The sequence below is a fragment of the Tiliqua scincoides genome, chromosome 3, assembly GCF_035046505.1.
Source record: "Tiliqua scincoides isolate rTilSci1 chromosome 3, rTilSci1.hap2, whole genome shotgun sequence".
NCBI lineage: Eukaryota > Metazoa > Chordata > Lepidosauria > Squamata > Scincidae > Tiliqua > Tiliqua scincoides.
The window spans coordinates 14,105,695-14,133,630 of NC_089823.1; the positions used below are offsets into that span (position 1 = coordinate 14,105,695).

Sequence of the window (27,936 nt, forward strand, 5' to 3'; positions counted from 1 at the left end):
TTGTTGCAAAATGATAATTTTCTTCAGATAAGCCACTCATTTGTCAATAAGTTCAATGCTGGTAAGTTATGCTTGCCACAGCCAGTCAGCCACTGCATCTTAAGGTTATTTTAAAAATGTTTATTTGGTAAATTAACAGTTGCAGCTTCTTAAAATCCAGGAATCTCTGCCATCTCCACATGTTCAAGACTTGGATGCAAACATGGGTGCGCACTGAATCCTCAAACACATGAATGTGATCATCAAAGGTGTCTTTAAAACAAGTAGGCTATACCACTGACGCATCATCTCCCTTTGGCCCATGTCCATTGTAAATAATAGTACTGACTCATACAAGCAAAGAAACTTACAAAAAATCAGTTTTGCAGTCCAAGATCCTGATACCCTTTTCACCATAGTTTTCTCTTGAGGTAGAACATTGGCTTTTGTATATTAAATAGTTCTTGGCTAACACCCCATCATTTGCAGCTCAGTCTCTTCAGTGGTGCTTACTGTAAATGAAAGAACATCACTGTGGATTTAAAAACAGATCAACTGGAGAGGAGACATACCAAAGGAAAAACATAGCCAGAGTCAATAGGAAAAGACTTTGGATTATAGTACAAAAGCCACTGAGAATCAAAGTTGCATACTTTCTCCTAAACAGAGCTAGGCATGCTGCCCTGTTCCAAATTTGTCAACAATTTTTTTTCCTCCAAGTAGTAATTCAAGCCCCTTTTTGCTACCTTAAGGTCTAGAAGCATAAAACTCTTTGGCATGCTAAATTTCCCCACCCCAGGCTTGTACTTGTGCTCTGCCTTTCAGAATTGTAGAATACACACACAACTCTGTTTGTATGCTGTTACTTGTCTGTTAATCCAGCCACCTTTTCCTGACATTGGCTGCAATGTCAGAGTATTATTAACACCTTAATTGTTAAAGGGGAAGGATCAGTCCTGGAATCAGTGGCGGTAGCTGGGATAAAATCTCATAAGTATTTAGAGCTAGAAAGTGGCTGAATCTTGCAGTAAAACAGAAGACAGTACCTGTATAGAATGTGCTGTTGGTGGGAAGACAGGCAGAGGTGGTATTTCACATCTTGTTTCAAGCTAACCAGCCCGCTGTTGGGCATGGTTTTGTCTTGTAGTGGTAATGCCATCTCTGGAATGTACCACTTCAGTTTGTGAGTGAAGGGCTTTGCACATGACTGAACCATCTTCCAAACACAAAAATTCTCTTCACTTAAAAAAATCTAAACTTTAAAGGGGGTTTCAGGGCTAATCCATATAACATGCTAGATTTCTGAATATAGGAGTGTGTGTTTTTTACACAATAGGATAATACAAATTAGAAACATCACTGTTTTCTGAGCTAGTCGGAGAGAGAAGATTCTTTAATTCTTGGGCTCTTCTCGCATACGTGTCAGAATTGTATGACACTTGGGGCCTCTGGAACTTTCACCCAGACATTGGCCAAGATCCAATGAGGGACTTCTAGTACGCTCTGTAGTTTGGGCATGTTCAGTGGGATTCCTTTTGTTCAACCACCTACATGCCATGGCAGAAGCTACTTTTCTAACTACCTTTGATTTCAATAATGGATCTGCCTTGTGTCATGGAGAGAGGGGGCTTTTCACATGCCCACACGGAATGAACTGCACAATAAGTGTCACTTCCATGTAATCTGGGTTTTCTGAGGAAAGAGGTTTGGCAGGATTGCTGGTTTGATAAGTGTTGAGAGAACAAAGGCACTCTTCTTCACAGTACACACTCACAACTGCTGCCATAAGTTACAAATAGACTACGGTGTTTGTCTAAGTCTTCCAATTCTCGTAAGTTTTGAACCACTGAAAAAAATCTTGAAAGGTCAAGAGATACACAGTTTGCAACCAAGGTGAAGAGGAAGGAAGATGGGGTGGGGAAGAGAAGAGTGATTTAACAGACTGAAAAGGGACTAGCCTGAGTAATTGCCACTCATGATTTTGGAGTAATCAGGCTTTCTACTTTCAGGGAATCCTTGCCATGTGGATTTGCCTTGCCAAGGTATTCCTGAATTCTGCAGAGATTGTGAAGAGGATTAGGGACTATCCACCCATGAAGTTGACTAACCCTAGATACACTTCAAGCTGGTGGGATCTAGAGCCCCACCCACCCATCCACCCACAAGTCTACCAATCAGAACTGGGTGCAAAAATAGTGGTTCTGCACCTCGCTCTGCACAGACCTCACCACAGCAGTATAAATGGGTGGACCTAGAACATACCCAATGCTCTTCTGTACATTGCAGAGAAAGAGCCATGCCTATGGCCAACAAGGACATCTGTGAGATCAGGGCCCAGTCCTTGAATTATGGGGTGGGATAGGTAGAAGACAATGAAAACACAAGCCTCAATGCCCCCACACCCCAATTTCCTCCAATTTTAGCCAAACCATCAAGACCTACTGCAACAGTAGCTAAGACGAGTCATCATAAAAACTTGAAGATAGTCAAGCCTTTGAGTTGAACCTTGCAGCAGGACAACAGCTCACACTTAACAATTTAACATCCCCCAAAGGCAAAAATAATAATAAAAATAAAAATAGGGACTATAGAGAGTAATTTACCAGAGATAGCTTAAACTTTTCCTGGTGAATAGGGACAATTAGGGCATATGAAATTTATTTATTTATTTATTTGCTTTGTTCTAGTTACCTTTGAGCTGGTGCCTCTCTTTCTGAAGCAGGTGCGCGAATTTATTGCACAGCCACATGAGGCAGACCAGAACAGCAGACACAGCCACAAGAAAGGCAAAGAAGACGGCCACGAAGTGCAGATCTTCATAGAGAATCTCTGCGAAGGAGAGACGCAACACAGTGAAGTTTGAGCAGGGATGCAGCAACAGTTAAAGAGGTTGACAAGTCACACTGAATTCCACTTGATCTTCTTTCTTTAAGACACTGTCTCCCCACTGCTAGTTTTTTTTTCCCTTACATGCATGTATTTTTATTGTAGGTGAGCATTTTTAAAAAATGGCATTCCTCACCTGAAGTGCAGTCTACTCAACTGCTTCATCTTATTCTGCTGCATGTATAGACCAGGCCTGGCTTACCACCAGGTTAAAGCTACCTCTGCCTGTTGGTGGGCAAGCTTCCCAAAATCTCACCAGGCAACACACACACACACACACACACACACACACACACACACACACACACACACACACACACCCCAATCTGGCCTTTAGCTATGCCACTGCACAGCAGATAGACACTGCCCTAGCCACAAACTCAGATATTCTGCACTTTCTAGTAACCACATAGTCCATCCAGCTACCTCTTTAATATTTTTAAATCCCTCCAAGGAGCTCAGCATGGCATACACAGTATATAGCATGAGTTTCAGACTCAACTGCCCAGGCTTAATCCAATACTTGAAACACTACCACACACCAAGCCTCTGATGAGCCAGCAAACAGAACAAGGAGGGGCTGTGTTGCTTCCAGGGCACAAAACACGGCCGCCTTGTAGCCCATACCGGAAACATTCAGTAGGATGGTGCCATAGATGGAGATTCCAGACTCTCCCGTCACCGTGACCAGGTAATAGCCAGAGTCTCTCGTATCCACACTCAGAAGGCGGAGAGATCCATTGTCATAAACATTCACTCTGTCCACGTGACTGCTGGATATGTTGGTGTAACTTCCCGGCTGCCACTCTGCAATTTTGGCTGTGCCCCAGGCTGACGTTCGCTTCCACTGGATGACGGGGGCCTCCTTGCAGGTGTGTGCAATCGACAGCAGAACATTCTGTGTGACGGTGGCATTGATGCTGGGCTGCGAGATGAGCAAGGGGACTTCTCCTTTGGCTGGAAAATCAGAGACAAGTGGTGTTTGTGAGCAGGGTCTTTCTGTGGGACATAAGCTGACCTTCAGGTTAGATGCTGGCTATGCAAAGTCACATCCAGCATCCCAGGTCGGCCCAAGACATTGTGGCATCAGAGGTCATGTGCCAAATGTCACCTCCCTTAACAAGTGACACACCAGCCTCAGCTCCACCAACAGCCCACCGCTCCCCTCTCCTCCACACTTAGCTGGCCTCATGGATAGTTCAGCTCTGCACCATACTGGGTGGGAGCTGTGAGCTGGTATGGATTTTGACCTGAGGAGTAAAGAGGGAAGGAAAGAGGCTGCTTCAGCTTGGACAGAAGGTGCAAAATTTTGAAACTGCCTGGCAAGAAATGGGGTTTTCTAAAAGAAGTTTAGAACTGCTTTTGGTAGCTAGTGAATTTTGGTACTGGTGAGGTGGTACAGGGGGACATTCGCTAAAATTGAGATTTGGGAGAGTTGTTGTTCAGTCGTTAAGTTGTGTCTGACTCATTGTGACCTCATAAACCATAGCACGCCAAGCCTCCCTACCATGCCAGGCCTCCCTACCACACCAGATACACCCCTAACTTTTGGATTTTTTCCAAATTCAAGGGACAGTTAGAACTGACAAAAGAAAATATTTCTTTACTCAGAATGTAGTTAGTTTGTGGAACTCCTTGCCATAGGATGTGGTGATGGGATCTGACCTAGATGCCTTTAAAAGGAGATTGGACTAATTTCTGGAGGAAACATCCATCACAGGTTACAAGCCATGATGTGTATGTGCAACCACCTGATTTTAGGTTACCTCAGAATGCCAGATGCAAGGGATGGCACCGGGATGCGGGTCTCTTGTTGTCTTGTGTGCTCCCTGAGCATTTGGTGGGCCACTGTGAGATACAAGAAGCTGGATTAGATGGGCCTATGGCCTGATCCAGCGGCCTATGGCCTGACAAAGCTTTTACATGCTCCCCAGCTCAAGATGTGTGTTGTGTGCACATTCTATGTGTCAGTTTAGACTTTTAACATGCCCTGAGAAACTATTGCTGTTTTTCCTTTACTTCCCAACACATGCTGAATGACAAATCTTGTACATGCTTGGAGGTTGACAGAGCCAGCAAGGTGTAGGCTGGGGACTACAATACAAATTTTTTTCCCAGTTGCAGTCCCTGTGCAGCTTCTGTTGTGTGAACTGGCTCTGAATCTTTCATTCTTTGCCAAAGAGACATCTTTTCTCCTGGAGAGTTGTTGGGGAGCTATTTTATGCACATAAACTGATGAAAACTTCTTTTTTTAGCCTTTAAATAGAAGCTCCCCCCCCCATGGGTTAGGAATATAGTGTGGCAGTGGGTTAACCCTCTCTCCCTACTATGGTCCTGATTCAACTGCCATTTGCCCTGGAAGAAAGGTCCCACTGGCGCCAATTTACCACTGGCAGGGAAACATAATATCTCAAAAGTTAATTATAGAGATGAAAAAGTAGTCCTATAAATCTAAGCAGCTATTTTGCTACCAACAGATCTGTATTGCACATGGGATGAGGCAAGAAAGCTTGTTTTTGAAGCCGGGTTGTCAGAAAATGGGTCATAAATCATTGCTATAAAAAGTAAATCAATGATATCAAGCACAGAAATAGATGAACGACAGAAAGACAAAAAGAGAGGATAGGCATCATGTTGGATCATTAGGAAAAATAATCCATCAGCAGCATAATAGTTTCATTAGGATCAATTTAACAGCCCTAAGATGGTACACCAAGGGCACAAGTCTAACTAGGTCTACTCAGAAGTATGTCCTATTGTGTTCAGTGGGACATACTCCCAGGAAAGTGAGGTTAGGATTGCAGCCTAAATGTCTGACAAATGTTTGAGCCCTTAGTTGTCAATGTATTCATACAGTGCTATGGAACTTTTAAAATAAAAGTATTGCTGCTATTTGGTCCCTATTCTTTGTTAAAATGTTTAGTAATAGCTGTTGGGGTTGGGGTTCTTCAGGGTTCAGCTCAAGGGCCTGCCTTCCCCAAACTTTTGTGATGACTCACCTCTGCTACTGTTCTTAGAAGGAGGTCATGATCTGGCTTAAGACAATGTTTCTAAACCAGTGGTACTTGTACCACCAGAGGTACTTGAGGTGGTGGCTGGTGGCACTCACAGGACTCCCACACCTTGCTGCCCCGCAGCAAGACCAGCAATGCAAACCTCTTACTGATGTCTGTCACATTGCAACAGGCCTCCCAATCTGGAAGTAACCGGCAATGACATTATCACCAGTTATTCTGGTGGTACTTCCAGTAGGTGGAATGTGTGAAGTGGTACGGTGGGGGACAAGTGTTGAGAAATGCTGGCTCAAAATTATGTGTGGAGAACTAAGGCTTGTGACTTCATTAAGATGCTTCTCATTGTTCAATCACTGGGTCTTGCTCTCAAGAATATCCTAGTTCGTATATGCCAGGATCTTCCCCCATAATGTGCAATTGAAGAGTATTGCATGTGACCTAGGTTGCTCCACCCTCCATTTATACAGAGTCCTGCCCTTACCTGAGGACCTTACAATTTAAATTTCAACACAGAAGAAATTTTGGGAGGGAAATGAAGGCAGAGGAAGAATATGTATTAACTTCAGTTATACATGCTTAGACTTACATATGGTACAAACTGAAGACTAAGGGCCCAATCCTATCCAATTTTCCAGTGCTGGTGCTGCTGTGCCAATGGGGCATGCGTTGCATCCTGTGGTGGGGAGGCAGTCACAGAGGCCTCCTCAAGGTATGGGAACATTTGTTCCCTAACCTCAGGGCTGCATTGCAGTGCTGGAAAGTTGGATAGGATTGGGCCCTAAGAAGGTTGTCCCAAATGATTCTCCAAGAAGGTAGATTTTGAAGGAAGGAAGAGAAATGGCAGCACAGAAGCTTTCTGGGAGGCAGCTCCAGGTACAAAAGGCAGTAAAAGAGAGAGTTCACACCAAAAATCTTTGAGGCTGGATGTTGAGTACAAACATATGATGCAACATGGGAGAGGAAAAGATGTATACCAACAAGCTCTAGTTTGCCACAGTCTTGAAATGGAATGGAGGTAGTGTTATTTTATTTATTTTTCACATTTTTAAGTACTGTCCTTCCTCCAAAGAGCTCAGGGTGGTCCATAGTTTCCACCTTTTGTTCTCACAACAGCCCTGTGAGGTAGGTGAGGCTGACAGTGATTGGCCCAAGGTCACCCTGGAAGAGGTTAGACCAGGGGTGTCAAACCCATTTCATACAGAGGGCCGAATAGCATACATGATGTCTGCTGAGGGCCGGAAGTGATGTCATTAGGCAGGAAGTGATGTCATTAAACTGGTCATAACAAAAGAGCACTTTTTCTCACTTAGGAACTCATTAGCTGCAAATGACATAAGATAAAATATGCAAATCTTGATCATATTTCAATTTATGGGAGAGCCCCATTTTCATGTGGGCTGCTCTTTCAGCAGTAACTCCTTAGCACTGCTTAGCAGATAAGAGCCTGAGAGCCAGATAAAAAGCTTCCGCGGGCCACATCCAGCCCCCGGGCCTTATTTTTGGCACCCCTGGGTTAGACCATACCTAATGCATGAAGAACATGATGGAGCAATGGCTGCCCTGCTCTCCCTTGGAAAATATAAACAGCAGCAGTTGTTATGATTTTTCTCAAGCACCAATCAGAACCCAAGAATCCTTTGGAAATCAAATAGCACATCAAGGAAAACCAATTAGTTGCTATATTAGCAATACTGGAGAGTAATTTGATGGTATACTAAATACAAAGACAAGAGAAGCCAAATTTGGTAACAGAGGTAGCTACTGTCTGGAGGTAAAAGACTCCACCCCAACACTTTTTTTTTTGCCTGACAGCCAACCTAAACAAGAGTACAAGTAAACTAAGAAGCATGCTCACTGCTTAGGACTAGTGTGTTGGTTCCAATATATTGTGCCACTGTCACTTTTCCGGGGTTCCCCCCCCCAAAAAAAAACTAGGGGAACATCCACTAAAACTGAGTGTGGGGCGAGTTAGAACAGACAAAAGAAAATATTTCTTTGCCCAGTGTGCAATTATCCTGTGGAACTCCTTGCCACAGGACGTGGTGATGGCATCTGGCCTAGATGACTTTAAAAGGGCATTGGATAGATTTCTAGAAGAAAAGTCCATCATGGGTTACAAGCCTTGACGGGTATGTGCAAACTTCTGGTTTTAGAAGCAGGCTACCTCAGAATGCCAGATGCAAGGACCAGGTTCCAGGTCTCTTGTTGTCTTGCGTGCTCCCTGAGGCATCTGGGGCCACTGTGAGATACAGGAAGCTGGACTAGATGGGGCTTTGGCCTGATCCAGTGGGGCTCTTCTTATGTTCTGATGGACCAACATAGCTCTGTGCATTTGTTTGTTTTGGTTGCTCCTGCTAGAAATTATTGATTTGCATTTTATAGCTATAATTTACAACCCATTTGCAGACACAGCAGCATCAGATGTCATCTCTCTCTTCTCCCAAGTGCAGTCCACTGGCAGCAAAAGAGCCACTTAGATTTGCTTTATTTGTCTCTGTAATTAACTTTGACCAGTTCACTTTTCCACAACAAAAATGGTAAATAAAAGTTCAGTCAGGAACTAGTCTTAAAGGGAAAGAATACTCTCTTCGAAGGAGACTTGGAACTTCTTCACAAAGCATTGGGTGCATGTGTTGGGGGACTGGCTTTCAACATACATTGACAAAAAAGGAGTAGGGTGTCAATGGGCAATTTTCACAATGGAGAAAGGTGAAAAGCGGTGTGCCCCAAGGATCTGTCCTGTGCTTTTCAACCTCTTCATAAATGACCTGGAGACAGGGTTGAGCAGTGAGGTGGCTGAGTTTGCAGACGACACCAAACTTTTCCGAGTGGTGAAGACCAGAAGTGATTGTGAGGAGCTCCAGAAAGATCTCTCCAGACTGGCAGAATGGGCAGCAAAATGGCAGATGCGCTTCAGTGTCAGTAAGTGTAAAGTCATGCACATTGGGGCAAAAAATCAAAACTTTAGATATAGGCTGATGGGTTCTGAGCTGTCTGTGACAGATCAGGAGAGAGATCTTGGGGTGGTGGTGGACAGGTCGATGACAGTGTCGACCCAATGTGCGGCGGCAGTGAAGAAGGCCAATTCTATGCTTGGGATCATTAGGAAGGGTATTGAGAACAAAACGGCTAATATTATAATGCCGTTGTACAAATCTATGGTAAGGCCACACCTGGAGTATTGTGTCCAGTTCTGGTCGCCACATCTCAAAAAAGACATAGCGGAAATGGAAAAGGTGCAAAAGAGAGCGACTAAGATGATTACGGGGCTGGGGCACTTTCCTTATGAGGAAAGGCTACGGCGTTTGGGCCTCTTCAGCCTTGAAAAGAGACGCCTGAGGGGGGACATAATTGAGACATACAAAATTATGCAGGGGATGGACAGAGTGGATAGGGAGATGCTCTTTACACTCTCACATAACAGCAGAACAAGGGGACATCCACTAAAATTGAGTGTTGGGCGGGTTAGGACAGACAAAAGAAAATATTTCTTTATTCAGCGTGTGGTTGGTCTGTGGAACTCCTTGCCACAGGATGTGGTGCTGGCATCTAGTCTAGGCGCCTTTAAAAGGGGATTGGACAGGTTTCTGGAGGAAAAATCCATTACGGGCTACAAGCCATGATTTGTATGCGCAACCTCCTGATTTTAGAAATGGGCTAAGTCAGAATGCCAGATGCAAGGGAGGGCACCAGGATGCAGGTCTCTTGTTATCTGGTGTGCTCCCTGGGGCATTTGGTGGGCCGCTGTGAGATACAGGAAGCTGGACTAGATGGGCCTATGGTCTGATCCAGTGGGGCTGTTCTTATGTTCTTATAGGGCTTAATGCAGAACTGAACCTTCACTAGCAGGGCTAAGAGGTACCTTTTAAGTAATGGCCCCCAAATGTAGTGGAGGAGAGCAATTATGTTAGCCCTCAATAGAGCATCTTTGCCTATGGCACCATACCAGTGCCTCTTTTGCATCTGTTTTCGAGATTACGAACTTTTAGGATACGGAATCCTCTTATCATTCATTTAACCACGTTGTGAATTGTTGGAAAGTAGTATCAAAATATTTATAATAAGAATAATTCACATTTAATGGAGGCCTTTTCCACAGTCATCACGTGTTTAGATGACAACATCAATTGCCCCTCACAGATGACCTCTAAACAGTTCCTTGCCTAGTCACCCGTGATGAGTTAAGAGTTGACCAGATAGAGCAGGGGTCTCCAAACTTTTTGGCCAGAGGGCCACATCAAATATCTGGCACGGTGTTGAGGGCCAGAAAAAAAAATTTAAATATAAAATTTATTTAAATAAATTAGAGATGGAACTTAGATAAGTGAATAAATGAATGAATGGGATCATTCATTCAACCTCTCTGGCCCTTGAACACCCTCCAGACTCAACCAGAGCATAGTTCCAGTCATGTTTGGCCAAGTGGGCCAGAGGTTTTCAGGGAAGAAGAGGCTGGCCGTGGGCCACATCTGGCCCCCGGGCCCGGGTTTGGAGACCCCTGAGATAGAGGAAAAGCAGGCTTGCACAGTGACGTCACAAGGGTTTGCATCGCCCGGTGCAGGAGGCCAGAGTATCACCCCCATAATGGACCTCCTCCCATGCAGTGGGCAGGGCAGTGCCCCAGGCAGTGGGTGTGGTGATGCACCATTGCTCTGTCCCTGCTGGTTTTCTGGCTGTCATGTTTGATAGAATCGAGATATTTCAACTCGGTGTGTTTCATTGCATTCTGCATGAAACTACGCATCAAATGATATATAACATGATGGCATTATTTGAAATACCAAGATTTAAAAAATTTTGGCTGGCAGTGGTGTCATACACACACATACCCATCATGAGCACCTCCTGTCACTGGGCTTGCAGCCAAAAGTATTATGGTGAGGGCATCTATTTCTTTTCTTTGGCCTTTTACTGGCACATTTAAAATGTTTCATTGCGCTTGGTTATTGCTCTCCCTTTGTTTTTTTTAATGCTGTGTTACATTTTTTAAAATTTTGTTTTTTTATGGTTTCTTTTAAATTTTATACTGTTGGAAGCCACCTTGAATCCTGTGGCAATGAAGCAGGATAAAAAAATCTTTTCAATAAAATAAAAACAAAGGGGCAGAGAATCACTGCCGAATAGCCAGGACACAAGTACAAGTAACCCAATAATATTATTTAATTGTATTATTTCTTACTGAGAAATTGGGCAGAATATTGCCTGTGTACTTGGCCTTTTGTCTCCCTTGCCAGGATCTACTTTGCTTCTTGGAAGATAAATTTCCATTTTTTCCATGCAGATTTACAGTTGTTCAACTATCCTACATTTCCTGAACCTGCCCAATCCAAACAGACTAGTTTCTGCCTAGAAAGCAAATAGTACACACCTCTCACATTGCTTGTTAAAGGCAGCAGGAGCCCTTGCATGTACCAGTGCTGAGGGAATGCCCTGCCCAAAGCACAAATGGACATTACAGGAGTATGCCATCGCTCTTACAGAAAACGAATGGAATCTCCTTCTCCCACATAGTATGCATGCTGAACTGCAAATTCAGACACACACAGTGCAACACCACATGAGAGTTAAAGTTCACCATGCATGAATCTGTTATTAATCTGTTTGGTTTGCATTTGCATTTCCTGGGAAATTTGTCTGGTTCAGTTCCATTACAACATCAAACAAAAGAAGGATGATGATGATGATGATGAACGTGGCATCCCCCATCGTGTATGGGGGCCAGGAATTTTTCTACTCCAGTTGATGATTTTGCACACTCTGGGATTTGTCATGTTGTCCAAATCACAGGAATTTTTTAAAAAGCCAAGATATGAAACTGGAATTCAAGTTTAGTGCCAAAACTGCTTGGCACAAGTGGGCGGTTTTCCTTCCAGGTCAAATACCAGCCACCAGGCCCTAATCTGGATCAAGACCATGGCAAGGGCAAAGAGTTAAAGCCTACCTCTTTCCCATAACATTCATCATCACTGGGGCCCTACACAGCGACTAATTACACATTTAAAACATATTTTAAAGATGCACAGGCCCCAATTATGCAATATGCCTATTGTCTAGTTTGGCATTTAGATGGCTTCAAAAAGGATTAGGCCAGTGTTTCTCAACATTTGTAGATGGCTTCAAAAAAGGGATTAGACAAGTGTTTCTCAACATTTGTCCCCTGCTGTATACCACTCCGATGGTCCACCTATTGGAAGTATCACCAGACATAACTGGCAATAATGTCATCACCAGTTACTTCTGGATTGGGAGGCCAGATGCATTGCAACAAACACCAATAAGAGGCTCAGAAAAGAGTGAAAAGTGCATGCTGGAGCTCTGCCCACCAAGCCGAGCTTCCTACCACTTCCTACTTGTCACATTGCATTGATGGTCTCGCTGCCAGGTGGCAGGAGTCTGGGGGTCCTCTGCATATCTAGTCCAGGTGCCATCATCATGTCCTGTGGCAAGGAGTTCCACAGATTAATTATGCTCTGGGAAAAGAAAGAGTCACAACTGTGGGTTTCCCGTATGCAGTTGGTCAGCCATAGTGGGAACTGTGGAGGATAAGATGCTTGTCAGATCTAGTTTTTCTTGTGCTCATTTCCTTTAATGAATGTATAAACAGACCCCTTTGAAATAACTTTGTGTACAAGGCAGCAGAAATACTCTACCTGCCATTTTCGATCCATAACAATGGCTCATTCATACACTTAAGTTTCTACTGGATGGTGTAGTCAGCAAGTGAAGAACACAAGCATATTCTAGCCCCAAGAAACCACACTATTCAAGAACATGGAAGAGCACTCAGGCAATGTTGTACTCCAGAGGCTCAAAGACTTGTTCCAAGAAACAAGATTGGTGTTTAGGATAGGTGCCAGGCAGGATTCTTTTTCACAACAAGCCTAAATATTCTAGCGGGGGGGGGGGCACACACCACTTACAAGCTGCTCTGTATGCTCTTGTCCAGTTTAACAAAGTTCATCAAACACTCACCTACACAAGACAGTAAAAAAGTGCCTGGAAGGCAAAAAAAGTGGAGTGAAGATGGAGCAAGGAAAGATTAGGAAAAGATTGCCACTTTTCTTTCCTGGCTGGGTTCCTGACACTCTTTAAGAACTATTTGATGATGATGATGATGATGATAATGATGATGATGATGATGATTAACAGTATTTATATACCGCTTTTCAACTAAAGTTTACAAAGCGGTTTACAGAGAAAAATCAAATAACTAATGGCTCCCTGTCCCAAAAGGGCTCACAGTCTAAAAAGATGCAAAAGAAAACCAGCAGACAGCCACGAGAAAAGACACTGCTGGGGTGAGGTGGGCCAGTTGATGATGATGATGATGAAAATAAAAACAGCCAGCATCATAATGCCTTTTCTTATAGATTGGTGGTACACAGAAACACACAGGAAGCTGAATAAGGCTATTGGATCATCTTGCCCTCTATATAATCGGCAGCAGCTCTCCAGGTTTTCCTGGACAGAAGATTTTCCCAGCCCTGCTTAGTGATGGGTTTCCCTGCTTTCCCCTGGGGTCTGGGGAATAAGAATAGGCCCTCAGTTTGGCTGTACTTTTCATAAGAGGCAACTAAACAGCCACCGGGTAGATGGGACTCCTTTGCCTGGGAAGGCAGCTCATCTGAGAGAAGGAAAACTCTGATCCCAAACCTCCACTGCCTTGTGGCTACATCCAGTTATGGAAAAGGCTTCAGGATTCAACCTTGATGCAAAATCCGGAGCTGGAGCCCGTGAGGCAGTTCATGGCTGAACACAGTCACGTTCTGGTAACTCCTGCGACGCCGCTGGAACCAACAATATTGGCTTCTGCCTTTCCATTGGACCATTTCAGCGACGTGGAGAGGGGGGATTTGCTGCATGGGTAACAGCCTATCCTCCATACCTACTTTACCCAGGCTTCGCGCACTGGAGAGGACACTCTGTTCCAGAATCACCATTTAGAGCGCAATACCACAGTCTTCCGAGACTGAAGAATGCCAACAAAAGCTTAGTGATGCTAGGAATTGGTCCTGAGATCTTCTGCAGGGAGAGTGTGCCCTCTGCTACAGAACTACAGCCTCTTCCAGCCAGATGTTGTGGCTTCATTTGAAATACTGTATTTAGTTCTTGTTGCCCTATCTCAAGGGGGACAGCACAAAATTGGGAAAAAGTGAAGAGAAGGACAACTAAAATGATAAAGGAGCAGCAGCACCATTACACAAGGAAGAAGGCTAAAGCAGGAAAGATTTTTTCCCCTTTGGAAATAAAGGCAACTTGGTAAGGGGAGCAAGAAAGAGGTGTATAAAATTACAAATGGTGTCAAGCGTCTGAACTGGCTGCAATCCTAGCCACACTTTCCTGAGAGTAAACTCCTCTGAACACAATGGGACTTACTTTTGAGTAGACATGCCTAGGATTGCACTGTCCCTCTTATAACACTACAGCTTGGAGCCAGCCAGTGAACATGACTGGCAGCAGATATACAGGACAAGCAAAACAACAACAACAAACAAACAAACAAAACATACTTATGGAACTCACTGCCACAAGATGCAGTAACAGGCTCAGGTGGCTGAAAAGGGGATCAGACAAATTAATGAAGGTTAGTTCTGTCAATGGTCATCAGCCACTAGCTTAATAGAACCTCCAAATTTAGAACCACCATCCCTCTGAATTTTGAGGAAGGCAAACAACAGGAGGCTTTGTGTAACACCGTGCTTGTGAACTTCCCCAGAGCATTCCGCTGACCACAACTGGAAAGAAGCTGTGCTGTTGTAATAAGTAGCACACAGCCCCATTGAGCTGGTCTAGCAGGATATGCTAGGCAAAAATCCAGCAGTTGCAGGTGCCCCATCACTACCACACCATTGCAGGGAAAGCTAAGCTGATTGAAATTCTGCCTGTTGTCTAGCTATTCAAAGGCAGAGGAGTCTTCAACAAGGCGGGAGTGGAGAGCAACCAACTGTGGGAAGGGATTTGTTCTTAGGAAGGAACTTGTTCTCAGGAACAAACTGCAGGAAGGCAGTTTGTTCTCCACTGCCACTGAAAATAGAACTAGATCCAACAGGTACAAACTGCAAGAGAAGAAATTCTGGTTGGACATCAGGAAGGAATTTGTGATGGTCAGGGCAGTTTGGCAGTGGAACAGATTGCCAAGGGAGGTTGTGGACTCTCCCTCATTGGAGATCTTCAAGCAGAGGCTTAACATGCACCTCTAGGAGGGTTTCCTACTACAGGCAGGATGTTGGACTAGATGATCTTTTAGATCCCTTCCAACTCAAGGATCCTATGAATTGGATACAAAAAAGTCCAAGGGGCTTACTGCCATAGGCAGGAGGTTGGACTAGATGACCTTTTAGGTCCCTGCCACCTCTAAGATTCTATGGATGCATACAAAAGCTTACTGCCACAGGCAGGGGGTTGGACTAGATGACCTTTTAAGTCCCTGCCACCTCTAAGATTCTATGGATGGATACAAAAAAAGTCCAAGGGACTTACTGCCACAGGCAGGGGGTTGGACTAGATGACCTTTTAAGTCCCTGCCACCTCTAGGATTCTATGGATGGATACAAAAGGTCCAAGGGGCTAACTGCTACAGGCAGGGGGTTGGACTAGATGACCTTTTAAGTACTTGCCACCTCCAGGATTCTATGGATGGATACAAAAAAGTCCAAGGGGCTTACTGCCAAAGGCAGGGGTTGAACTAGATGACCTTTTAGGTCCCTGCCACCTCTAGGATTCTATGGATGGATACAAAAAAGTCCAAGGGGCTAACTGCCACAGTCAGGGGGTTGGACTAGATGACCTTTTAGGTCCCTTCCAACTCTATGGATACATACAGAGTCCCCGGGGCTTACCTTGGAGCAGCAGCCCAGCGGCAGCCAGGCAGAGGGTCGCGAGGGCCAGCCGTGCGCCTTGTCGTCGTCTGCTGCCGCCCTGCAGAGAGCCGAGAGGTGGCATGAGAAGGGAGCGGGCGCTTGCGGGCGTTCATTTAACCGCGCACCTGGAGCCGGGCAGGTGCGCTGCTGGAGGGCGCGTGCGGGGTCCTCCTCTTCCAGGCGGCGGAGGATCGCGGCTGGTGGGAAGCCCGAGCTCCCTTCCTGGGCACAGCCAGCTAGTGAGTGAGTGGGAGGCCAGCCAGCCAAACAGCGCTCCCACACCCTGCTGGCCAAGCAAGGCAGGAGTGGCTGCAGGGAGGCGGCAGCCCAAGAAGAAACGAAGTAGAACCGCGTAGGACATCCAGCCCGTTCTGCAGCACGTGGCAGCACTCCAGGGACTGGCCAGGCCACCACCTGCTGGCCCCACCCCCAACGTTCAGGGCAAAGCATAGGGTAGTGGGCTACAACCTGGGGGTGCTGCTTGTATCTTTAAAACAGGCATGTGCCTTGGGTGGGGAGGCAAGGGAGGCAGTGCCTCCCCACTGGAGTCCTTCAGAAAGCACCACCACAGTGGGAGGCGTTCAAGTGCTCACAACATGCACTCTGCCTGCCTAGTTCTCTGCCCTCCCTGCTCTGAGGATGGGTTGTGAGTGCATGAGCACCTCACGTGAGGGCAATGCTTTTCGAAGGACACCAGTGGGGAGGCCCTGCCTCCCCACCCACCGCACATGCCTGCTTTAAAGTGGAGTCAGGCCAGCTTTGCTCCCAAGCTTTGCCTTGTACCTGGGGGGGGGGGTCACGTGTTATGCTAAAAATAAAATTTAATATTTTTACTAAATCATTTCACAGTCACTAAAACAAGTGGTTTTGTAACTACAGGTGGGACGTCGGTATACCACTGGGGTTTGGTTCTGGGACTCCCTGCAGATACCAAAAACTGTGCAGTCAAAACAAAACATGACAACAGTCAATTAGATCTGCTATTCTACCTCCTGATTTTAGAAATGGGTTATGTCAGAATGCCAGATGCAAGGGAGGGCACCAGGATGCAGGTCTCTTGTTATCTGGTGTGCTCCTTGGGGCATTTGGTGGGCCGCTGTGAGATACAGGAAGCTGGACTAGTTGGGCCTGTGGCCTGATCCAGTGGGGCTGTTCTTATGTTCTTAACTACAATTCCCAGAATGCCTTGCAGGTCTCTTGTTATCTGGTGTGCTCCTTGGGGCATTTGGTGGGCCGCTGTGAGATACAGGAAGCTGGGCTAGATGGGCCTATGGCCTGATCCAGTGGGGCTGTTCTTATGTTCTTATTTTGCAGCTCACTACAAGAAAAGTGACTCCCTCCCTTTGCCCTGGCTCATGGCTGGCGATGAACCACTTCCACATTCCATTGTTCAGCAGGTCAGGGCAAGGGGAGGGGCACTGGCATTCCTGGGGGGCAAAACACTACATTTCTTCAGGCTCCAGGATGCCTGTGTAAAGTGGCCGCTCCCCCTCAGCTGTAACATGTAATTAAAAATAAGCAATGAGGGAGCAATGAGCAACCACTTGTGGTTGCAAAAGCAAAGTGAAGGCTTCTCCTCCACTTTGCTGTCACCTTCCTTAATGCCTCAGAAGCCAAGGGGAAGGGGCCACTTTACACAGGTGTCCCAGCACCTGAAAAAACATAATGTTTCCTGCCCTCCAGGAATACCAGTGGGGAGGGGGGGTCACTTTGAGCAAGCTGCAAAATAGCAGTTCTGATAGTCTGACTCCCTAGAAAAGCAGTTTTTCTAGAACAGGGATTGTAAAGGAACTTTCCCCCTCTTCTCCAGGGATCAGCAGGATCCTTCTTATCTACAGTGGCCATCAGTGCAGCGTCTAATCTGTGGATAAAAAAATCGGTGTATAGAAAGGTTGGACCTGTATTTTCCAAGGTAATATACATATTTGTTCATAGTATTACTCATATGCAATTTTATGTTAAAATGCGCTTAGATCCATTTGGGCCATTAACTAACACCCACTTTTTAAGAGCATATTTTGATGGCTTTCCATTCTACTACCAAGATATAAAGTTTATGATAAATTGTCTCTCTGTCTCTAAGAGTCTACAGACTTTAGCTCTAAACATGGGTCCCCACAAAAAATGTTTCTAATTGGGCCCTGCTCCTGGGATGAGTCCTTGCCCATTGACTAATTGTCTATCCTTTTACTCTTAATAGGGTGACTTAAGGTTGCCAACTGATCAGAAGAGCAGGCCTGCCACCTCTTTTGGCTTTATGAGCAGTTTCATATGCAGTTTATTTGCCTGATGGAGACAATCATTTGTACTGCCTGATTACATAAGCTGCCTGCTCCAGATAAACTGGTTTTTGTTTTGAAAGTGTATGGTTTTTAATGCTTTTATTGGGTTGCATCCAGACCTTGGTTTGGCTCTAAAGATGTGCTTGGCCTTGTACCCTGGAATCTTTGGCTTTCTGTTGCTCCATTCCATCCCCTATTTTTCATTGCCTCCCTTTCTCCATTACAAATATTGCCAACTGATTAAAAAAAGGACTTGTTTGCTCTGCTCTTTTGCCTTTAACAACAGCTAGATGTGCAAAAATAAGCAGGTGGTGATTTTCACTGCATGGAGGCTCACAGTATACCTCATTAATGTATTGGTCTAGATTTGTATCCTGCTTTTCTACTACTGTCCCCAAAACATGAATAAATGCTATGTTTCAGATATGTCCTAGTCTGAATGCCAGATGCAAGGAGTGGCAACAGGAGACAGGTATCTTGTTGTCTTGCATGGTCCCTGAGGCATCTGATGGGCCACTGTGAGAGATAGGAAGCTGGACTAGAAGGACCCTTGGCCTGATCCAACAGGGCTGTTATGTGCTTGGACATGTCCAGTGGGATTTCTGACTTCTAACATTTGAATGACAGATACCTACCTGTCATATTGAGGGTTCTCTGTATTCTGGTCAGTGGTAGTATCAGAGGCCACTTAGAGGTCCAAGAAAACCAAAGGGTTGCACTCCCCCTGTTGGGCTCCCAGCAAAAGTCATCTACCAGGGAGATGAATCAGTTTCAGTTCCTAAACTGGGTCTAAACCAGATGCAGAAAGGATCACAGAAAACCTGAAGTTGGATCGCCACTATCCACTCTCACAGCTTGCCCAAAATGGTAAGCTTGATATTGACTGGGAGTTATCAAGGGTGGCCTTTTTCATGGAAGGTCCTCAAAATTGCCTCCTTTATATAGGTGGTGCAGTACTTGTCTTCTTTCAAGTCCCAAAGAGACATTTACAGAACATTCCTATGCTTGCCTGCAAAGACATAAGTACCACTGAGCTCAATAGGGTTTACTCACTGCCTGAGGCTGCAATCCTAACCTCACTTTCCTGGGAGTAAGTCCCATTGAACACAATAGGACTTACTACTGAGTAGACCTAGTTAGATTGTGCCCTGATACATATGCATAGAGTTGCAGCTCCCAGTACTGATGACATAGCTTAGGAATCTGCTTACATTTCCATCCAGTAAATTATTGTCCTGCATTTAGTTAAGAGAAAATTTAATTTTAATTCAATATCCTCCAAGAGTGAGATATTTAGTTTTGTTTGGCAAGTACCAGTCAATAAAAAGCTACTGTAATTAATGACTTCAATCCTTATTGGGATCTTGTTGCATTATTTTAGTCTATTAGCCACTTGATAAATCAGTAAAGGGTAATTAATCATTGATGTGAAAATATTTAATTGGCTCTCTGCCCTACACCTCAATTAACAGGTGGATCTTTCAGGCAGCAGGAATACATGTGGGTATTTTGGAAAGTAACAGCAAAATAACTGTAGCTTTTTAAACACATCTGTATATTCCTAATTTTTTTATTCCATCATGATTACTTTGGATTTTTTTCCCTACTAGGCCACACAATTACCTAGCATTTTTGTGTGTTTTGGAAAATACAAAATGTAACTGTTCAAGAACTGAATTGAAACTGTGATCTTCTATCACCTGGAAGTGGGATGTAACTTATGCAGGGTGGGGGGGAGGTTATATGCCCTCCAACCACTAGGTAATACCACCCTGGTTTGGCTTTTATTGATTCTGGACCTAGTATACTACCTAAATTACTATCCAACTTTGCCAATATAAAGACTACCACATTTCTGTTTACTTATTCTCTCTGTCCTGCAAAGAAACTGCACATTGTTATCAGGGCTACAGACAGATCCAACAAATGGCAAGATCTCATTTTGTGTTTTAATGGGAGAAAAGCAATTTTTGTTTCTTTGTCCCAGTACATAAGAACATAAGAACAGCCCCACTGGATCAGGCCATAGGCCCATCTAGTCCAGCTTCCTGTATCTCACAGCGGGCCACCAAACACCCCTGGGAGCACACCAGATAATAAGAGACCTCATCCTGGTGCCCACCCTTGCATCTGGCATTCTGACATAACCCATTTCCAAAATCAGGAGGTCACACATACACATCATGGCTTGTAACCCGTAATGGATTTTTCCTCCAGAAACTTGTCCAATCCCCTTTTCAACGTGTCCAGGTCAGATGACATCACCACATCCTGCAGCAAGGAGTTCCACAGACCAACCACACGCTGAGTAAAGAAATATTTTCTTTTTGTCTGTCCTAACTCTCCCAACACTCAATTGTAGTGAATGTCCCCTGGTTCTGGTGTTATGTGAGAGTGTAAAGAGCATCTCTCTATCCACTCTGTCCATCCCCTGCATAATTTTGTATGTCTCAATCATGTCCCCCCTCAGGCGTCTCTTTTCTAGGCTGAAGAGGCCCAAACGCCGTAGCCTTTCCTCATAAGGAAGGTGCCCCAGCCCAGTAATCATCTTAGTCGCTCTCTTTTGCACCTTTTCCAATTCCACTATGTCCTTTTTGAGATGTGGCGACCAGAACTGGACATAATAGTCCAGGTGTGGCCTTACCATCGATTTGTACAACAGCATTATAATATTAGCCGTTTTGTTCTCAATACCTTTTCTAATGATCCCAAGCATAGAATTGACCTTCTTTACTGCCGCCGCACACTCGGTCGACACTTTCATCGACCTGTCCACCACCACCCCAAGATCTCTCTCCTGATCTGTCACAGACAGCTCAGAACCCATCAGCTTATATCTAAAGTTTTGATTTTTTGCCCCAATGTACATGACTTTACACTTACTTACATTGAAACACATCTGCCATTTTGCTGCCCATTCTGCCAGTTTGGAGCGATCCTTCTGGAGCTCCTCACAATCACTTCTGGTCTTCACCACTCGGAAAAGTTTGGTGTCATCTGCAAACTTTGCCACCTCACTGCTCACCCCTGTCTCCAGGTCATTTATGAAGAGGTTGAAAAGCACCAGTCCCAGGACAGATCCTTGGGGCACACCGCTTTTCACCTCTCTCCATTGTAAAAATTGCCCATTGACACCCACTCTCTGTTTCCTGGTCTTCAACCAGTTCTCAATGCAGGAGAGGACCTATCCTCTAATTCCCTGACTGTGGAGTTTTTTCAATAGCCTTTGGTGAGGGACCGTGTCGAACGCCTTCTGAAAGTCCAGATATATAATGTCCATGGGTTCTCCTGCATCCACATGCCTGTTGACCTTTTCAAAGAATTCTATAAGGTTCGTGAGGCAAGACTTACCCTTATAGAAGCCATGCTGATTCTCCCTCAGCAAGGCCTATTCGTCTATGTGTTTTGAGATTCTATCTTTGATGAGGCATTCCACCATCTTACCCGGTATAGATGTTAGGCTGACTAGCCTATAGTTTCCCGGGTCCCCCCTCTTTCCCTTTTAAAGATTGGTGTGACATTTGCTATCCTCCAATCCTCTGGTGCCGTGGCCGTTTTGAGGGACAAGTTGCATATTTTGGTCAAGAGATCAGAAACTTCATTCTTCAATTCCTTAATAACTCTTGGGTGGATGCAATCAGGGCCCGGTGACTTATTGATCTTTAATTTATCAATGAGGTCTGAAACATCTTCTCTTTTAACCTCTATCTGACTGAATTCCTTGGTCAGGAGGGGCCGTTCAGGCAGTAGTATCTGCCTGAGATCTTCTGCCGTGAAGACAGATGCAAAGAACTCATTTAATTTTTCTGCCATTTCTAAGTCTCCTTTTATCTCCCCTTTCCCTCCCTCACCATCCAAAGGGCCAACCGCTTCTCTGGCAGGTTTCCTGCTTCTAACATATTTGAAAAAGCTTTTATTATTCCCCTTAATGTTGCTGGCCATGCGTTCCTCCTAGACTTGCTTGGCCTCCTGTATCACCTTCTTAAATTTCTTTTGCCACAGTTTATGTTCCTTTTTATTCTCCTCATTAGGGCAAGACTTCCATTTAAGGAAGGACCCAAACGCTCTTGCACTCACCTTAAGACTGTTACAGGTCAGCAAGGGCAGCATTGGGGGCTTTTCCAATTATGCCCTCCTTTTTTCCCCCATCCCTGCCCCCTCATCCAGCCTGATGAAGAGTTCTTCATCCACGGTTGCTCGCCAATTTGTGACATTTTAGTTGGTCCTAAAAAAAAAATCATCCTATTTTTGGATTTTTTTAAATCTCCTGCATTACCTGCTGGAGAGAAGATACTGCTACTACAGCAGACTGATCCTTTTGCTTAGCAGATTTTTGCTTAGAAGTCCAGAACGGTCTGGTGGGGCGGGCTAATTTTTGTGAGATGGCTACCAATCTCTCTGTGTGCTTAACTGAGTAACACACCCATGCCCCAGCTAAGGGGAAGAAGCTGATGTAAGGTGCATGATGTGCAGAAAAAAGGCAGTTTTGCAGTTTGGAACAGAGGTGAGTTGCCTGAAGGCACCTTGAGCTTTCAAGGGCTTTCAAGGTGGGGTCACAGATTTGCTGCTTTGCAGGAGTGACTGCACCTTGCCTCCCTTTATGCTCTGCTTGTAAAACCAGCAAATATTACAAAATTTCAGAAATCTTGCCTGTTCTTTCCTCAAATAGAACACAGGGAGCTGCCTTCAACTGGGTAAGACCTTTATCAGCTACTTCAGTATTGTCTTCACTGACTCGAACCTCTTGAGGGTGTCAGACTGGAATCTTTTCCAGTCCTACCTGGAGATGGATGGGATTGAACCTGGGAAGTTCTGTGTCCAACGTACATGCTCTACCACTGAACTTCTTTTCTCTTTCTCTTTCCTCTTGGCTAAAGGAAACCAAATCTGACTTGTACAACCCTTAAAACGTCTCACCACTTGTGGAAGTGAGGAACAAATACTCAATTAAGAACCTAAAAATCATTCTATTGGACTTGACCTAAAGGTCCATCTTATCTAGCAAGGAGATATGGTAAATGCAGACACACAAGAGTGCCAGTAACAAATAATACAATGTTCTCTATAGGGGAAGTTCCCCTACCAGGAGCCTAAGTAGGAATCCAAGGAAAAACATGGTAGCTGAGCTTGTGTGTTGCTGTTCTGAATGAAAGGGGGAGAAACCAGGAAGGCACTGCCAGGAGGCACAGAGAAATTGAATGAATCATAATCATAAATCAGTTGGCTGCTTCAGATACACAGATCTAAAGACCATCCGGAAGAAACAGCCGAGTTACAATTTCAAATTAAACTGCACAGCTCTTTATGGTGCAAACTATCTATTTCCAGTCCTGAAGCCTGCAAAAGATAAATTCAATTGCCAGCAGAGGATCATGATTTTTAAAGGGCGCCTTCATTTGTGCATCTGCCTTTGCAGGGGACCTGACTGGCAAAATTAAGGCTGTCCTCTCTGTCTTTGGCTGTGGCTTTTCAAGTGTTTTTAGAGAGCAGGCTCTAAAGTCATTAATAATGGAACAAAAATGCATTTAAAAAGTGAGCAGGAGCCAGGAAGTGCCTTCTTCTCTGCGATATGCCGCATTAGGGCTTTGCAAAGTTTTTCACAAAGATTGTGGTTTCTCTCTTTTTTCTCTCTTCTTTCTTTCGGGGGTTCCCTCCCTCCCTTTGGTGCAGGCAATTTTATTATGAGATAGCTGGTTGGTCTCAACCTGAATTAAGGAATCCATTCAGCAAATCCCTTTGCAGATCAGCCTGTATGCTGAAGAACCCCTAGATGTCAGCTTCAGAACTTATATGCATTTGCAGAGGAGGGTGAAGATTATTCTGGACTCAGATACACTCAGCTACACAGGTGGTTCACAGCATGCTTGGAAAGGCATGAAGGCAATAGACCTTTCACATTGTTTTCCCCCTGCACCCAGGGCCTCCGAGAGGAATTTTATTGGATGTTCAAAGATTCTTTTCGGCCCCTTACCAAGGGGGGAAACAGAGTGGGGGAGCGTGGTGACTGGAGTGAGGAGGGGGCAAAACAGGGTAGTGGGAGGGTGGTGATAGCCAGAAAAGTCTTTGGAACCCAGGTCTACTGAGCTTCCCAACGCAGAGCCTAGGTTTACCTGTCTGTGCAGTGTTAACAACTAGGTATAGTATTATGGAAAACCGAACACGCTCCTAAGTCTTTCTAAAATCTTTTAAATACAGAAAATCACTGCAGAAAATGAGCATCATTGTAGTCAGGCTCACACTAAAAGGGAAAGTGTCCTATTTGCACCAAAACATACTTCTGCAGCAGCTGTAGGCCCACAGCTATGTCCCTAAGCTCCTATACTCCCCTTCATGGCAAGCCGATCTACATGCCAAAAAGCTACTATAGCAGACCAGTTTCCTCCCAGATTTGACATTGTGCTAAGGAGTGTCATGTATCCATTCCTTGTCCCAGCACATATGGGTTTTGGTAGCAGCAGCAACCATGCACCCAGCACCCCATGTGGGCAGTGAGTCCAGGTGAGATAGGAAATTAAAGATCCCAGGAAATTTCTGGGGGCCCTTCTTTGGCTCCTGGCCCCGCTTTTTGACTCTGGGCCTGGGTACAAATTGCCCCCCTTTACCTCCCTCTGCATGACCCCTGCACCCCAATGATATTCAGGTGTATGGTCATGGTTCAGGATGTGGACTCACCTCCCTGCATTACAATCTCTGCACATGAACTGGAGGTTGTCCATGACTTTGTTTACCTTGGCTCAAGATCTCCAACACTCTTTCTCTCGATACTGAGCTAAACAAGCGCATCGGTAAAGCAGCTACCACATTTTCCAGACTCACAAAGAGAGTCTGGTCCAACAAGAAGCTGACGGAACATACCAAGATCCAGGTCTACAGAGCTTGCATCCTGAGTACACTTCTGTACTGCAGCGAGTCTCACAACAAGAGAGGAAACTGAATGCTTTCCACATGCGCTGCCTCCGACGCATTCTTGGCATCACCTGGCAGGACAAAGTTCCTAACAACACAGTCCTGGAACATGCTGGAATCCCTAGCATGTATGCACTGCTGAAACAGAGACGCCTGCGTTGGCTTGGTCATGTCGTGAGAATGGATGATGGCCGGATCCCAAAGGATCTCCTCTATGGAGAACTCGTGCAAGGAAAGCGCCCTACAGGTAGACCACAGCTGTGATACAAGGACATCTGCAAGAGGGATCTGAAGGCCTTAGGAGTGGACCTCAACAAGTGGGAAACCCTGGCCTCTGAGCGGCCTGCTTGGAGGCAGGCTGTGCAGCATGGCCTTTCCCAGTTTGAAGAGACACTTTGCCAACAGTCTGAGGCTAAGAGGCAAAGAAGGAAGGCCCACAGCCAGGGAGACAGACCAGGGACAGACTGCACTTGCTCCTGGTGTGGAAGGGATTGTCACTCCCGAATTGGCCTTTTCAGCCACACTAGATGCTGTTCCAGAACCACCTCTCAGAATGCGATACCATAGTCCAGGGGTGCCCAAACCCCGGCCCGGGGGCCACTTGCGGCCCTCAAGGCCTCTCTATGTGGCCCTCAGGGAGCTCCTAGCCTCCAATGAGCCTCTGGCCCTCCAGAGATTTGTTGGAGCCCACACTGGCCCGATGCAACTGCTCTCAGCGTGAGGGCAATTGTTTGGCCTCTCGAGTGAGCTGTGGGATGAGGGCTCCCTCCACTGCTTGTTGTTTCACGTCTGTGATGCAGTAGCAGCAGGAAAGAAAAGGGCAGCCTTGCTTTGTGCAAGGCCTTTTATAGGCCTTGAACTACTGCAAGACCTTCATTCATTCATATAAGTTCATCTTTAATATATTCATTTATGTAAATTTATTCAAATTTGAAATGTAAATTAATTCAGCCCCCAACACGGTGTCGGAGAGATGATGTGGCCCTCCTTCCAAAAACTTTGGACACCCCTGCCATAGTCTCTCGAGACTGAAGGTTGCCAACATAATAACAACCTCTCAACTTGATGGCTCAAATGGTTAAGAGCCATAGTACTTTTCTCAAAATGGATGCATTTTTAGACTTACTTTTCCCATCATGTAGACACAAGGAAATTTATTTATTTCTCTCTTCTGTCACACCTTTCTGCAGAAATGGGGCACTCAAGGCAGCGTACATTAAAGATACCCATAAAACAATGGCAATAACCTCACACGCACTGTGCATCCGAAATCAATAAAACTTAAAACAGCAATCAAAATGCAAAACCTTCAGAAGTGCCAAGAAAGGGAATAAAAAGCCCTACACGGCTGGGAGATCAAATGCTCCCTTAAAAAGAGCCTTCTTAAGTTGGTGGTGGAACACTGATAAAGTACAGGACGACCAAATTTTTTGAGGCCCGGACTTCCCACATCCTAAGTGCTGCCACAGAAAAGGCCATGTCCCCACCAACTGAATCTCAGAATGTAAGAGCAGGGCCAGCCTACCCATGGAACTGGGTGAACTGGCTGCTTCGAGCAATGAGCTGGAGGAGGTGGTAAATTGTCAAGGGTGCCCCAATTGGCAAGTGATTGGAGCAGCAGCAGCTAAGCTCTTCTTCCAGCCACAAGTAAACAATCACGGCTGCCAAGCTGGAGGAAAAAGCAGGTGGCTGCTGTGATCCTGTTCCAATGGCTCACCTGACTCAGGATTGCTTCTCTGCCACCCCCACCTTCTTCCCTGCCTGATCGCTGCTTCAAAACAGGCTGAGTGGGGCATGCTGGGAATAGAAAAGGATCGACTGGTCTGTTTTGAAGTGGCTGGGCAGGGAAGAAGCAGGCAGCAGAGGAGGAGGAATGATGGGAAGGGAAACAGAGTGCTTTAGATTCGCCCTCCCTTTGGTCTTGTTGCATTATTTTAGTCTGTTAGCTCCAGGACCCAGGATCCCCCAGGACCAGTCTGTCACTTGCTCCTCACTCGCCTGACCTCTCTCTGCCAGATGGGCAAGGCAGGTTTGTGTGTGACCACACTGATGTGTGTGCACAAAGAAGGGGGTGGAAATTTGGGCACTGTTTCACCTTTGCCTGGCCTGGGTAAGAAATTGCACGGAGGAGCTCCCCCACATTACTCGGAGGACCGAGGAATCAGTCCTGTAGTATCGCAGTCTTAAAATGTAAAGAGTTTTAAAATTCAGTGAAACAATCCGGCAATCAAAACAATATAAATAATGAAAAGCAACAAATCCAGAACCACAACACAGTTTAAAATCATCTTCTGTTTCAAAAGCTTTTGGGAAAAGGAACAGCTTCACAGCCCTCTGGAAAAAGCCCGAAGTCAGAGGGGATCTATAAGTGAGAGAATTTTGCAATTATGGTGCCACTACAGGCAAGGCTCTACTTCTTATAACCACCAGCCCAACATCTGAAAAAGAGCAACACAGAGCAGGGCATTCCTTGAAGATAAAAGGCAATGGTTTTCAAACTCTCTTGGAGAGTTTGAGCCACTCCAAGTTCTTGCGGGGGTGTGGGGAAGCAGCTGGGGCGGGGGAAAGGCAGCAGCATGATCCCCCATGCTCAGGGGGCTGCAGGGGCTTGGCTGCATGTACCTGAGCCTCCTGCAGCCTCCCAGGGGTGCGGGGAGCCCTATGCGACCTTCTGCAGGGCTCCCTGCTGCTTTGAAAGTGAAAGCGGAGCAATCGTGCCCCGCCTCTGCTAAAGTGGAAGAGGAGCGCAATCCTTCCACTTTCACTTCTGAAGCTTTGGGGAGCCCTGCAGAAGGTACGTGCAGGCAAGCCCCTGCAGCCCCCTGAGCGGCACGATCCTGGGGATCATGCTGTTGCCTCCTCCCTGCCTCCAGGCTGCCCCCACCCCTTAAGGTGAAAGTGGCCAGGGCCCACATGCTGGGGTGTCATGACGCCCCCGTTTGAAAAGCCCTGATATAAGGGAACAAGGAGGGTATGACAACAATGAGGTGAAATTATAAGAAGATGTCA

The 27,936-nt window shown here is 45.5% G+C and overlaps 1 protein-coding gene across 1 annotated transcript; it reads right to left on the minus strand.

The window, feature by feature from the left end:
- Positions 1–447: 447 nt before the first annotated feature.
- Positions 448–15,852, minus strand: VSTM5 (V-set and transmembrane domain containing 5). The gene is made up of 5 exons (XM_066619495.1): positions 15,719–15,852; positions 14,390–14,433; positions 3,493–3,822; positions 2,671–2,808; positions 448–491 (listed from the first exon to the last, which is right to left on the minus strand). Exons 1-5 carry the CDS (start codon positions 15,850–15,852, stop codon positions 448–450), a joined length of 690 nt encoding a protein of 229 aa, XP_066475592.1.
- Between the last annotated feature and the right edge of the window lie 12,084 nt (positions 15,853–27,936).

Excerpts from the sequence above, each read along its gene's own strand:
- VSTM5 (XM_066619495.1), bottom strand. The coding sequence starts at position 15,852 with ATGAACGCCCGCAAGCGCCCGCTCCCTTCTCATGCCACCTCTCGGCTC. Across the intron at positions 14,434-15,718 it reads CGCTGGGCTGCTGCTCCAAG|CCACCTGAGCCTGTTACTGC; the intron begins GTAAGCCCCGGG and ends TCCCCTTTTCAG. Across the intron at positions 2,809-3,492 it reads CATCCTACTGAATGTTTCCG|AGATTCTCTATGAAGATCTG; the intron begins GTATGGGCTACA and ends TCTCCTTCGCAG.